Source organism: Aulonocara sp. 'chitande type north' Nkhata Bay, linkage group LG3 (genome assembly GCF_057382095.1).
Source record: "Aulonocara sp. 'chitande type north' Nkhata Bay isolate Kocher_YH1m ecotype deep benthic linkage group LG3, A_spYH_male_GT1.1, whole genome shotgun sequence".
Lineage (NCBI taxonomy): Eukaryota > Metazoa > Chordata > Actinopteri > Cichliformes > Cichlidae > Aulonocara > Aulonocara sp. 'chitande type north' Nkhata Bay.
In genome coordinates, this window is record NC_141346.1 from 48,790,214 (window position 1) to 48,802,511 (window position 12,298).

Sequence of the window (12,298 nt, forward strand, 5' to 3'; positions counted from 1 at the left end):
TTCCAGTCATTTCCTGTTGTAGCTGAAATGAAAATGTGTTAACATTTTGCCTCCGTGTCGTCTGCAGCTTAAGTCTCAGTTGGATCGGAAACTGGAAGAGGAGTATCACCGCCTTCCCGAGGAGATCTGCCAGCACCTACAGCTCGAGCTGCAAAACAAAAATCTCCAAAAGAACGCGCTGTTCTCCACCTTGTCCAATCATAGCAGTCCCAGTACAGGCTCGGGCCCGCCCTCCAACTGCTCCACGCCCTCTAACTCGTCAACGCCCAGTCGGAGCACTTTGCACAGGAGCCGGGACAATAGCACCGTCTCTCTGGCCGATTCCACTTCGTCGTCCACCACGCCCGTCTTGTCAGACGCAGAAATGTCGTTCAATTAAAACTTTTACTCGTTCAAAGGAATATACAACAGGGGTCTATAGTGATTGTAATGTGGGATAGTAATGATGTAGAATATTTACTAATTTTATTCTTTCTTTTTAATCCTGACCTTTTTTGGTCTTGTCTACAGAGCTATATTATTTTTTATTTTGGCCGTTTTTGTCAGAAAACTCATTGTGGATTATGTTGGAATAATTCATAAGAATCGTAACCAGAGCTGTTTTGTTTCATTGTTCTTTTCTTGTCTTGCTTTTAATGTCGCCCCCCCGTCATTCCTATTGTTTTGTGTGGTCAGTCATCTTTTTCCCAGGCTTATAATGGCTTTAACCTCTTTTGTGGACGTTTCTGGAAAGCTTTAACCTGTGCAGAGGGGGGAACATAATTATAAACCACATAAGTAGCTCCCAGCTGCTGAGAGTAATGGTAAAGGGGTACTTCTCATTACAAATTTGATCAGCTTTATTTCTTCACAGCTTTATCTCCTTGAGAAAGACGGGGAAAAGGAAACAACCAAAGGAGATTTTTATTTTTCCCAGTTGTTATGAGGTTAGAAAAATGCATCCCAGATGTGAGCATGTGAGTATCAGGACGGATAAAACGGGAAAAGGGTGATTTTGAAATTCCATTACAGCTGAACTTTTAGCTGTAATGACAGTGGCTGACCAGCAGGTGGTGCTACAGCCTTATCCATTTTATTTTTTTTAAATTGGTGATTTGAGCTGTCTGTGCATGCAGCCTGATAATCCTATTAGACTGTACCCCAACACACACGCCTGCACATGCACACCTGGATTTGCCGCGTCATCGGTGGGGATGAAGCCTCTGCCCTTTAACCCTCCATGAAATTGCAGCTAATGAGGAAGGAGCAGAGGAGGGAGGGGGCATGAGCGCACATCCATCTGGCTACAAATTATGAGGGGTTTTGGTGACGCAACACTCGCTTTCTAAAACATGTGGGCATCTCTCTCGACACATATACACAGTTTATTGGTTCAGAAACCCAAAGTCTCTAAAATCCTCATCCCATCCAATCTGCTCCACATAGATGCGTATTTAACGCACAATAGGGACAAATCAAAATAATTTTTTCCAAATATCAGAGATTACGACACTCAAGGGAATTCGAGTGTGTATGTGTGTGTGGCCAGAACTTAATCTGTTGATGAGGCATCTGCTTGTGGGGACAGTAATACTTCCTACTAAATGGGGAGAGTTGGTGTGTATGCACTTCTGTTGGTGCAGTTAGTTTGACTGGAGAAAGACATCAAAAGCTAAAGTAGTGTCATTACTGTAGACGACAGTCTGATGATGACACAGAGCGGCACTATGACATCTTAATGTAAAAATGCACTCATTTTTCTTCTTTTTTTTAAATTAAGGCTTTCTATTAGCGTGGTATTAATTATTTAATGCTGCTTGAACTTCACTAAAGCCTCAAAAATACCACTTGCATGTTTCCATTTTTTTTTTTAAATGGACATAAGGTACATGTACATTTTATGTTAGCTTAAATATGCCCTTCCCACACGGTTCCTTCACTGTACTGGATAGCCAAAAATGGTGTGTGGCATTGTGATGTACAAACTGAATGGTACATTTAAGTTAAATATCAGTTTCTGTCTCTAGCAGAGCTCCCTGTTTGGCTGTATATATTTTGATTTTTGCTTTTGATTTTTTCCTCTTTACTTTTTTGTCAGTTTAACAGCAGCGGTCTTTGTTTTCTTTTCTCGTCCTCATCGAAGGGGGAAACGATGGTACTTTCTTTGTGTACCGTGTAGGTATTTAGCTGTATGTGAATTTTACTACTGACCACAAGTGCTGGTGAAAGATGGAGGTGAGAGAGGTCAAAAACGGCTGAGAAGAGAAACGTGGGTTTCATTTAAATGTTTTCTCAAAGAAAATAACTATTGGATGACGTTTTGGGAGTCCTGTCTTGTCCTCTCCTGCGTCCATCCTTCGATGAGCACTGGCTGCCTGTATTGTCTGTCTGATTGCCCCCTTCACACACATCATGTAAACTGTCATCTTTTGAAACTGAATTTTATACAACCTTTTGTCTTTTATTGTGATTCAAGTCTTTATTGATGAAAGACTGTGTCTATTCAGGCTGCTGAAAAATGAAACCCTTCATATCAAGTCCCCCATCACAGACTCAGTATGTGTGTTATTTTTTTTGGCATTTTAATATATCTGACGATTTAATGGCGCTGTTCTTTGTTCTCAAAAAGGGAATCTCTGAAACTAATAACAGTTTTGCTTTGGTTGGTTTTTCATATAGGTCAACAGTAGGATAGCCGCGACAGGCTCTGATGATTTTCTGTGCCATGCTCCACAGAGTAGACCTACATGTGCATGCTTATTTGTGTAGTGTGTTATAGATTTGAGCCTTTATTTCCAACGTTGGTCTCAGAGGTGAAACTCACCAGTCTCAAATAATTTTACTTGCCAAAAATATCAACATACTCCTCGCAGGTCGTCTGTTTTAAAGGTCAGCTTAGTCCAAGCAATTTAATTCATTACTTTTCATAGTGCCAAATCACAGCACAAGTCATCTCAGGGCACTTTACATAGTAAGATCGAAACTCTATAATATTTTAAAGGGGAAAAAAAAAACAAAGAGTTAAGCACTTGGCAACAGTGGCAAGGAAAAAACCCCTTTTAACAGGAAATGACCTCTGGCTTGACTACGCCCACTGAGGCTACCCATCTGCCTCAGCTTATTGGGGCTGAGGGAGGAGCAAAGAGAGGAAAAAAGCACTGAGAAACAAAAGTCAAACACATTCCATATCCAGTTAACACTATCTAATGTCCTTGAACATCATAAAGTCATGACTATTGGGTACTCGAGGTTTTTCCATTCCTGTTTTTGAGGAGAAACGTACATCCCATTTTTCATCTCTTTATGTTTAAATGCACTTTTACTCTATTTTACGTGTATATAAAAACCTTTAGTTCCTGTGACGCCGACATCAATGCAACTACTTTCTAAGGATTTTACTTTTTGTGTAACGTATCAGCCGTTGTTTATTTTGTGTACAAGAAAGGTTTTCCTCTTTGCACTTTGAGCTTGGATTTATTTTGTACTGTTCTTTTGGGTTTTGGATGGAAAATGTCATCGCATCCTAAATGAGTTTTTAGATTTTAAAATTTTAGTGAGAAATCAAACACAAGTCATGCACCGCTTGCCAGAAGTGACATTTCTAAGCAGATCTGAGATTTCCATGTGGAACTCCAATTTAATAATGCAACTCTTTTCTCTGCTGTTTGCAGGAAATGTATCTGTGTATGCAAGTGAATAAGTAGGCTACAGTATTTCAAATTTGTTTTTTCTTTTTGTGCAAAGCTTTTGATATGTGGACTCTTACTCTACTGTAGAAATTCATGTTGTCAATGGCTTTACAGATGATGTACAGTGTCTTTATAGATGAGCTAAGACAAAGATTTTAAAACCGTTTACAGATGTCAGCTTAATATTAATTTATTTTAAGTATATGGGTGGGATCACCTTCTGAGGCTAGGGGGAAAAGAGGAGTCGTCCAGTCTTCTTAATATAACGATTATAGGATGTATGTATCTCCTCCTTCATGAGTGGGCCAGTGTTTGCACGAGCATCGTCACACACTGAGATTATTAACATTTTATTATAAATCCCAATTCTTGTGATTTCCACATTTTTCATCCCCTGCAAGTGCAATGTTAAATTGTCCATGTGTGTTTAGGTGTCAACATATGTCGCCCATATGTAACTTTGAAAAATTTGTATCGTTCGTGAAATTTTATTTGATTCACCCCTAAATATGGAATGAAGAATTTGAAAAAACATCACCGGCCTGGCAACAACCACCAGTAAGGCAGTGAAATAATTATATTTTGATAGTTTGGCATGTAAAGGGTAGCAAGTGAAAAAGAAATGTATTTGCATAGTCTATTTAAAAAAATAAATAAAAAATCAGATCCGTACAATAGTTAATCAAGAAATTATAAAAATCTGTGTTAATTTTATAATTTTCTTAACGGTGTCTAGGTCCAACAGCTAACATTTTTCCAGTTCTTCAAGTTTGAGTAGATGCCTAAATGGGAATATATGACCCAGTATATGGCCCAGTTGAACCTTGTGTTTATAGCAGGTTCACAAATGTTGCTGATCATATAGAATTTCTATGATGAAATCCGCTGTTAGCATGCTAATATTTGCATTTAGCCCAAAGTATTGCTCTGCTGATTAGTCTGACGTCAAGATTTGACATTTTATTTTGATCCGACTTTAAATTATATTGGTTTAATACTAAATTTGAATGCTAAAGAATTAGCATCTTTGCTAGTCCATCCATCCATCTTCATCCGCTTTGTCCGGGGCCGGGTCGCGGGGGCAGCAGCCTAAGCAAAGAGGCCCAGACCTCCCTCTCCCCAGCCACCTCCTCCAGCTTGTCCGGGGGAATACCAAGGCGTTCCCAGGCCAGCCGAGAGATATAATCTCTCCAGCGTGTCCTGGGTCTGCCCCGGGGCCTCCTCCCGGTGGGACATGCCTGGAACACCTCACCCAGGAGGCGCCCGGGGGGCATCCTTGTCAGATGCCCGAACCACCTCAGCTGGCTCCTTTCGATATGGAGCAGCAGCGGCTCTACTCTGAGCCCCTCCCGGATGGCCGAACTTCTCACCCTATCTCTAAGGGAGAGGCCAGCCACCCTTCGGAGGAAGCTCATTTCTGCCGCTTGTATCCGCGATCTCGTTCTTTCGGTCACTACCCACAGCTCGTGGCCATAGGTGAGGGTAGGGACGTAAATCGACCGGTAAATTGAGAGCTTCGCTTTTACACTCAGCTCCCTCTTCACCACGACGGACCGGTGCAGCGTCTGCATTACTGCAGCTGCAGCCCCAATCCGTCTGTCGATCTCCGGCTCCCTTCTCCCATCACTCGCGAACAAGACCCCGAGATACTTGAACTCCTCCACTTGTGGCAGGAACTCATCCCCGACCCGGAGTGGGCACTCCACCCTTTTCCGGCTGAGAACCATGGCCTCAGATTTGGAGGTGCAAATAATTTGCAGATTTAGCATTACGACCAGGTGAAGTGAAGCACAGGCAGGGAGTGAACCCTTAATTTATTACATCATTCCCGCTGCTTCACACTCGGCTGCGAACCGTTCCAGTGCGAGCTGGAGGCCTTCACCCGATGAAGCCAACAGAACCACATCACCTGCAAAAATCAGAGATGAGATTCTGAGGCCACCAAAGCGAAAGCCCTCCGCCACTTGGCTGCGCCTAGAAATCCTGTCCATAAAAATTATGAACAGAACCGGAGACAAAGGGCAGCCCTGGCGAAGCCCATCTTTGCTAGTCAACGGGCTATTAGAGTTAATACGGTGGTCAGATTTTTTACACAGTTGATAAAACTCTAAAGAAGTCTTTTAAATTATAACTATTTCCTCAATCAGGATCTTTAATTCTTTACCGTGACACTGTTTTAGTCGAGTGCATCATTATGCTGCTTTGGCACACAGTCAGGGAAGAGAAGGCCAGTCTGTGTGCTAATGCCGTTAGCTAGTTTCCTTCCCAAAGGCATAGAGCCCCTGGGTTGTTTTTTTTTTCATGTCAGCTTTGAGCTGTAACCTTTTGTTTTTGTCCCACTTACCTTAAAAAATCCCATTCAAACAGACCTGGACACTACTGTGTTCTGACACAAACACATTAGCATAACGCTGGACACTGTTCACTTTAGCATCATGCACAAACACTGCTCAACTTTGTTCTTCGCAGACATTTGGTGTGACTCTGCTCCCTCAGGCCAGCCCTACAGCTTTTGGCTGTTCTGTCCTCCCTCCCTCTTCAATTCCTTTTGCCTCAGTGCCCCATTTCCTTGCCTCCAGTTTCACCCAGTAATGAGACCATCTTTCACTTTTGAACCAGTTTAATCAAAAACTGCAGCTGTGTTTGTACACATCAGTTAGTGACAGACAGCATGTGATATATTAGACAAGATGTGTAGCCAGTCTTGTTCACACTGTGTATGTAGTGTATGACTGTGAGATATAAAGGGAATACTATACAATGATCTGGATGTAATGCTACATTGTTCGTTCATAACTGATATAAGACTGAGCATTGAATAATAAATGTCTAACCTCCATTGATGGGCTGTAACCTTTCCTGATTCATTTGGTTGGTTTTTGCGATGGATGGTAATTGTTCACCATCACCAACAAGTCTGCAACATCTTCCTTTCTGCTGCTGGTTAATTTGACATTAATGTAGTTTTTTCCCCCAGGATTTTGAGGCACATACAGTGCCTTCCATTCATTTGTAATGAAAAGTGTCTATTATTTAACACCTTTAGTTGTGTAATGGGCTTTGAGTTAATTGAATATGACTGAGGCAGAGCATTGCCTTCACATCCTCTTGAATTCAGACTATTTACAGCAAGTAGAGATACTGAATTGCCAAGAGAAACTTCCTCAAGTGCTGTAGTACTAAACAATAAACTGTTGTGCTTGATTTTAATATAATCTATCCATCTATTCAACAGTCTTTTTAACCACCCATCCAACCAGGATCACAGTGTGGCTGGAACTTAGCCTTGCTAACATTAGAAGGTAAGGCAAGGTAACCTGGAAAGGATGACACTCCATCACGGGTCCAACAGTTTTCACTTTACTAATACACTAATATGTTTTTGTTCATTGTGGATTAAAATATTCTGCCAGTCTAACTGCTATAGTGCAGGTACACTTTGTAAATCTGTGGGTATCCTTTGGTGTCTTTTGGATCCAGTGGGTTGTAAGGTGGGCCGCTGATATTCGAGCCACTTTCTCAAGTCTTTTCTGATCAGTTTTGAACTCTGGCAGGGTGCATTGACCTGCTGAGAGAGATTGCTGCTGCTGAGGAGTGCTGTTGCCTCCCCAAGTTGGTACTTAGTCTACAGCAGTGTTTATTAGGGTAGGAAATGTCAAAGCAACGATGGCAATGATCTGATAAGAACAGACAACAGAGGAACAGCTGTTGTTCAGTCTGTACTTGGGTTTGAGTGAATCCATAAGACACTACACGAAGTGAAAGAACACTAAACTTGGTGAATTTACTGTATTTCCCTCTGAATAGTAGAAAAGTCAAAGTATAGGATACTGTAAATTGGAAATACCCAAGAATGGTATCATCTAATTAGGTGAATCTAAACAGGAAAAGAATGATTGAAACGGACAACGTCATTTCCTTAATCTTCATCATAATCGGTGCCGTTCCGCAGCTGTGCCTCACCTCTGACCTCTCTTTAGGAAACAATCTGCCCAAGGACATCAATAACAATATTAACATCATAAAGACATGATCAGAGCAGACAGGCGCAAGAGTCTATCCTAAAGTCACCGAGTGCTTGAATGAAAAGTAAAAACACATCCCATGTGGGGGAGGTGGCCTGTCTTGCTTTAGAAATAGCTCAAGATTAATGCGACTAACCTTGTGGTCTTGAAGTAACAAAAATGTCAGTCATTACTCTCTCTGAGCCTGCCTGGTTCACTCAGTATAATGCACACATGTTATTGCCCTGATGCATTATTAAGAGAGAGCAGCCTTCAGCCTCCCCTCTTAAAAGTAGTCGTTTTATATCTGATAGAGCACATGGCAACAAAGGACTGTTACAGGCACTGGGTGCTGTGCACGTGTTGTACTCTGTTGTTGTACTTTTTCTGCTGACTTGTACTGTATTTGTGTGTGTGCGTGTGTGTGTAACCCTCTTTGACTGTGTCACAGTCAAAAAATGAAAGGAACACTTTTTAATCAGAGTATAGCACCAAAGCAGTTATCCTTGTTGGATATTGATCTGGTCAGATAAGTAGCAGAGGGATTTGTTAATCAGTTTCAGCTACTTTGGTGTGAATGAAATCAACGACAGGCTCACTAGAGGGGCAACAGCACGATGCACGTGGAGGCCACTGACATTTTTCTGTCCTCATCTTTTCTGACTGTTTTTCTCTCGTTTTGCATTTGGCTAGGGTCAGTGTCGTTGCTGGTAGTCACTCCAGAGGTTGCACAGGTGGACATGGATGTAGAACAGGGGTGGGCAACTCCAGGCCTCGAGGGCCGGTGTCCTGTGGGTTTTAGATATTACCCTGGGTCAACACACCTGAATCACATGATTAATTCGTTACCAGGCCTCTGGAGAACTTCAGGACATGTTGAGGAGGTCATTTAACCATTTGAATCATGTGTTGGATCAAGGAAACATCTAAAACCTGCAGGACACTGGCCCTCGAGGCCTGGAGTTGCCCATCCCTGCTTGGGAAGGTCCTTAACCCATCATCAGGAAGTGTATCTGCTCCTCCTAAACTGCCAGAGCTACAAAATGACCTCCAGCAGGCCACTGGTGTGAAAGTCTCTCACCAAGCAATCAGAAATGGACATACTGAGGGTGGCCTGAGAACCCGACGCCCTCTAGTGGGTCCTGTGCTTGCAGCCTGATTGGCATGGGTTATAAAATACCGGTATTAGCAGATCTACCAGTGGTGCTCTGTGTATTTCACAGATGAGAGCCGGTTCACCCTGAGCACACATGATAGATGCGAAAGGGTCTGGAGAATGCTGTGCTGCCTATAACATTGGTTAGCATGACCTGTTGGTCAGTGATGGTCTGGGGAGGTATACCCATGGAGGGATGCACCGACTTCTACGGGCTAGGCAACAACACATTAACCCCGCAGACCCTACGCTGGTGCACGTGGTCCCGCATTCCTCATGGTGCACGACAATGCTTGACCTTATGTGGCAAGAGGATGAAGGATTCCACTGACTCGTCCCCACACTTACTTGATATAGTCCATCCATATCAAGTAAGTGTGTGTGTAACCTGACCCCCCACCCCCCCACCCTGCCAGGTTGCACCTCAGACTATCCAGAAGCTCATTGATGTGGGAGGAGATCCCCCAAGAGACCATTATGGGGCGATCGTGGCTCAAGAGTTGGCAGTTCGTCTTGTAATCAGAAGGTTGCCGGTTCGAGCCCCCAGCTCCGACAGTCTCGGTCGTTGTGTCCTTGGGCAAGACACTTCACCCGTTGCCTACTGGTGGTGGTCAGAGGGCCCGGTGGCGCCAGTGTCCGGCAGCCTCGCCTCTGTCAGTGCGCCCCAGGGTGGCTGTGGCTACAATGTAGCTTGCCATCACCAGTGTGTGAAAGAGTGGATGACTGGATGTAGTGTGAAGCACTTTGGGGTCCATAGGGACTAAGTAAAGCGCTTTACAAATACAGGCCATTTACCATTATGGACATTGTCACCCATGTATGCAACCACACGGGGGCCATACAAATGACTGAGTACCATGTTGAGCTGCTGTAATGAAATTTCAGCAAAATGGTCAAGGCTGCAGCATCATTCTTTTGGGGTGTCTTTGAACTCAGCCCTCTGTAGTTGATACTTTTCATTTTCAAACAATGTGGCATCCTTTTATTCCTAACCCATGACTCCGTCCATATCAGTACAGCTATCCAGTGGGATTTTTATTTTATCCCACTGAGATCTGATGTGTTTTCAAAGTGTTCCTTTAATTTTTTTTTTTTCAGCAGACATAGTTTCTCAGTCCATCCACTGTTTGGCACTAAAAAAATTTGCTCTGTGTATTTATCTTACTGGCTGACTACTGGAAGCCTGCCGAGGGGCAGCACCCAGTCCTTGTGAGAATCGCATCATCCTGTTCTTCTGGAAGCAAACTGTAAGCCATTAAAATAAAATTACTATATATTCTTGATTGGTTGTAACTTTCTGTAAAAACACATTTGAACCCAAACTCGATCTGCAATATAAAAGCAGAGTAACAAAGACCAGCAGCTCCTCTCTGTTCAGTACAGACACACATACACAAACACTGGAGAAGGGAACCTTTTTGTGATAACCATAAGCAGAGAAGGTGTAGTATCCAACCAGAAATCATTGCTCCTTACACCACCATCTCTACCCCTTCCTTCTTTCTCTTATTTCCACTGTCCTTCTTTGTGGCTACTGGGCATGGTAAGGAAGGTTAGCTGAAAATATAATCCGTCACTGATTACCTGCTGCAAATCCTCCGTAATCAGAGCCTCTGAGGGAGACGGCTGGTTCGAGGGATTACTCACAGTTTATCCAGCGACAGTAATGCGTTTTGGTAATCACCTGCATCATTTCAAAACTACTCATAACCTCATAAACAAATCAGTTCATCTGTGAAATCTATTACATTTGCACCTCTTATCTTTTCTAGGTTAACCACTTCATTTCATTTCATTTCCTTTTTCTACCTATTATTTTCCCACATGATCCTGCATTTCTCTAGCACTATTCACGGGTCTCAGATTGTTATTTTCCCTTCATGTTTCCTCCTCATTTGCACCCTGCAAATAAGCAAACAAGCTGCATTGTGCATATTAGTTACACTTGCTTTGCCTATAATGGAAAGGCATCCCTCAGTTACCTTATTTTGAAAAACAGATTTTTATTAAGATAGATGCTTTTGATTTGAAACAGTACTTTTGCATTCCAACAGCCAAAGAGAGGCAGGTGATTATGCTTTTTAATTTAAAGTGTATATATCTCATCAACAATACCCACAGTTCAACATACAACATGAACTGATGTGCTGGAAAATTAAGTAAATGGAAATCCACGTTTGCCTCTTCCAAACCTGCTTAGTCATTTTTATTTCATGTGTGCAGATGACTCAAACAAATCTTGAGGTGTCCCTCCCTTTACTGTGTGCAAAACAACATTTGGTTTGGTGAATACTAATAGGAAGTTGTTTGTTGTAAGTGCAGAGCCAATTAAACGACTAAGAAGTGTCAAAATCAGTTTATGCGTAGAGGCAAACATTTGGACCCATGAGAGGAGGCGATCGCTGCAGCATGTCACTCCCCGTCTTCCTCCTCATCCCACAGGATAATTCTGTGTCAGCACCGACTCCATCACTTCTTTCTCACGCTTCGATTTGTCCACTGGTTTCCACTCTGGCTCAAATTCTGGTCACATTCACCCTTCTTCTCCTTCTTCCGGCCTTTCTTTTTGTCTTCCTCCTCTCACACTTTGTAGCGCTCTTTCTTCCGCCCCTCTCCCAGTCTCTTTTTTATCTGTCTGGATCTTCCTCTTTCTTGTTCCTCCTCTCCTCCTGTATCTCTCCCTCAAGACTGTTGTGTTTACTCGTTGTCTTGTTCTCCTCCAGTGGAGGATGGAGACATGCCTCACCGTTGTGGTTACCGGCAGCTTGCCGTGGGAATAACAGCTGCCACTCCGTTGTTGAGAAACTGACAGAGAAGAACGAGAAAAAGGGAGAGAATCCAGCAAAGTAAAATCATGCAAAACATAACTAGTTTCAAGCATCTGTGTCAAAGTTTGAGAGTTTTCCTCTTTAATTAGGTCAGTCTTGAGAGTGAATGAAAAGCACATGAGATTAGCACCTGGACTATTATGCGGCTAGAGTGAAAGCTCTCTTACCTCACTATTCCCAAAGTGCTGCAAAGCAAATCAGGGAACCACAGCAGAGCTGTTTATTGGCTAGCGGAGCAACACAACGCTTGTGCTGGTCAGGTCTCAGGTGTGTGTGTGTGTCTGTTTGCATGCGTGAGTGTGGAAACTTCCAGCAAACATCCCCTCTAGCTTTGCTATAAATATGATGGTGTTTCTCGGGTTGCCGGGTTAGATAGCAGCTGAAAAGCTGTGCTGAATCCTGACGAGATAATTAAGTGTCAGGCAATTGTGTCAGTTCACTGAAATTAATGTGAAAACATAATGCACCAAGAAGTAGAGCTTGCAGCTTGAACTCATCCTACCTTTTTTACAAGGGTAACGCAATTGAACTGTGTTTTCCTACATATATATATATATGTATATTAGGGGTGCAACGAGACACAAAATTCACGGTTCGGTTCGATATTTCTTCGATACAAAAATGTTCATGCCTTTTTAATTT

At 42.7% G+C, this 12,298-nt stretch overlaps 1 protein-coding gene across 5 annotated transcripts in view; it reads left to right on the forward strand.

Annotated features, from left to right (window-relative positions):
• plcb3 (phospholipase C, beta 3 (phosphatidylinositol-specific)) overlaps positions 1-6,695 on the forward strand; it is a 59,678-nt gene extending 52,983 nt beyond the window's left edge. For 4 of the 5 annotated variants that reach the window (XM_086284327.1, XM_086284342.1, XM_086284350.1 and 1 more), the window contains one exon: positions 68-6,694. In XM_086284327.1, coding sequence (XP_086140453.1) covers positions 68-379 — 312 coding nt within the window. In that variant the 3' untranslated portion in view covers positions 380-6,694. Of the gene's footprint in view, positions 1-67 lie in introns of all 5 variants that reach the window. The other variant, XM_086284334.1, reaches the window with a different exon arrangement.
• Positions 6,696-12,298: the final 5,603 nt, after the last annotated feature.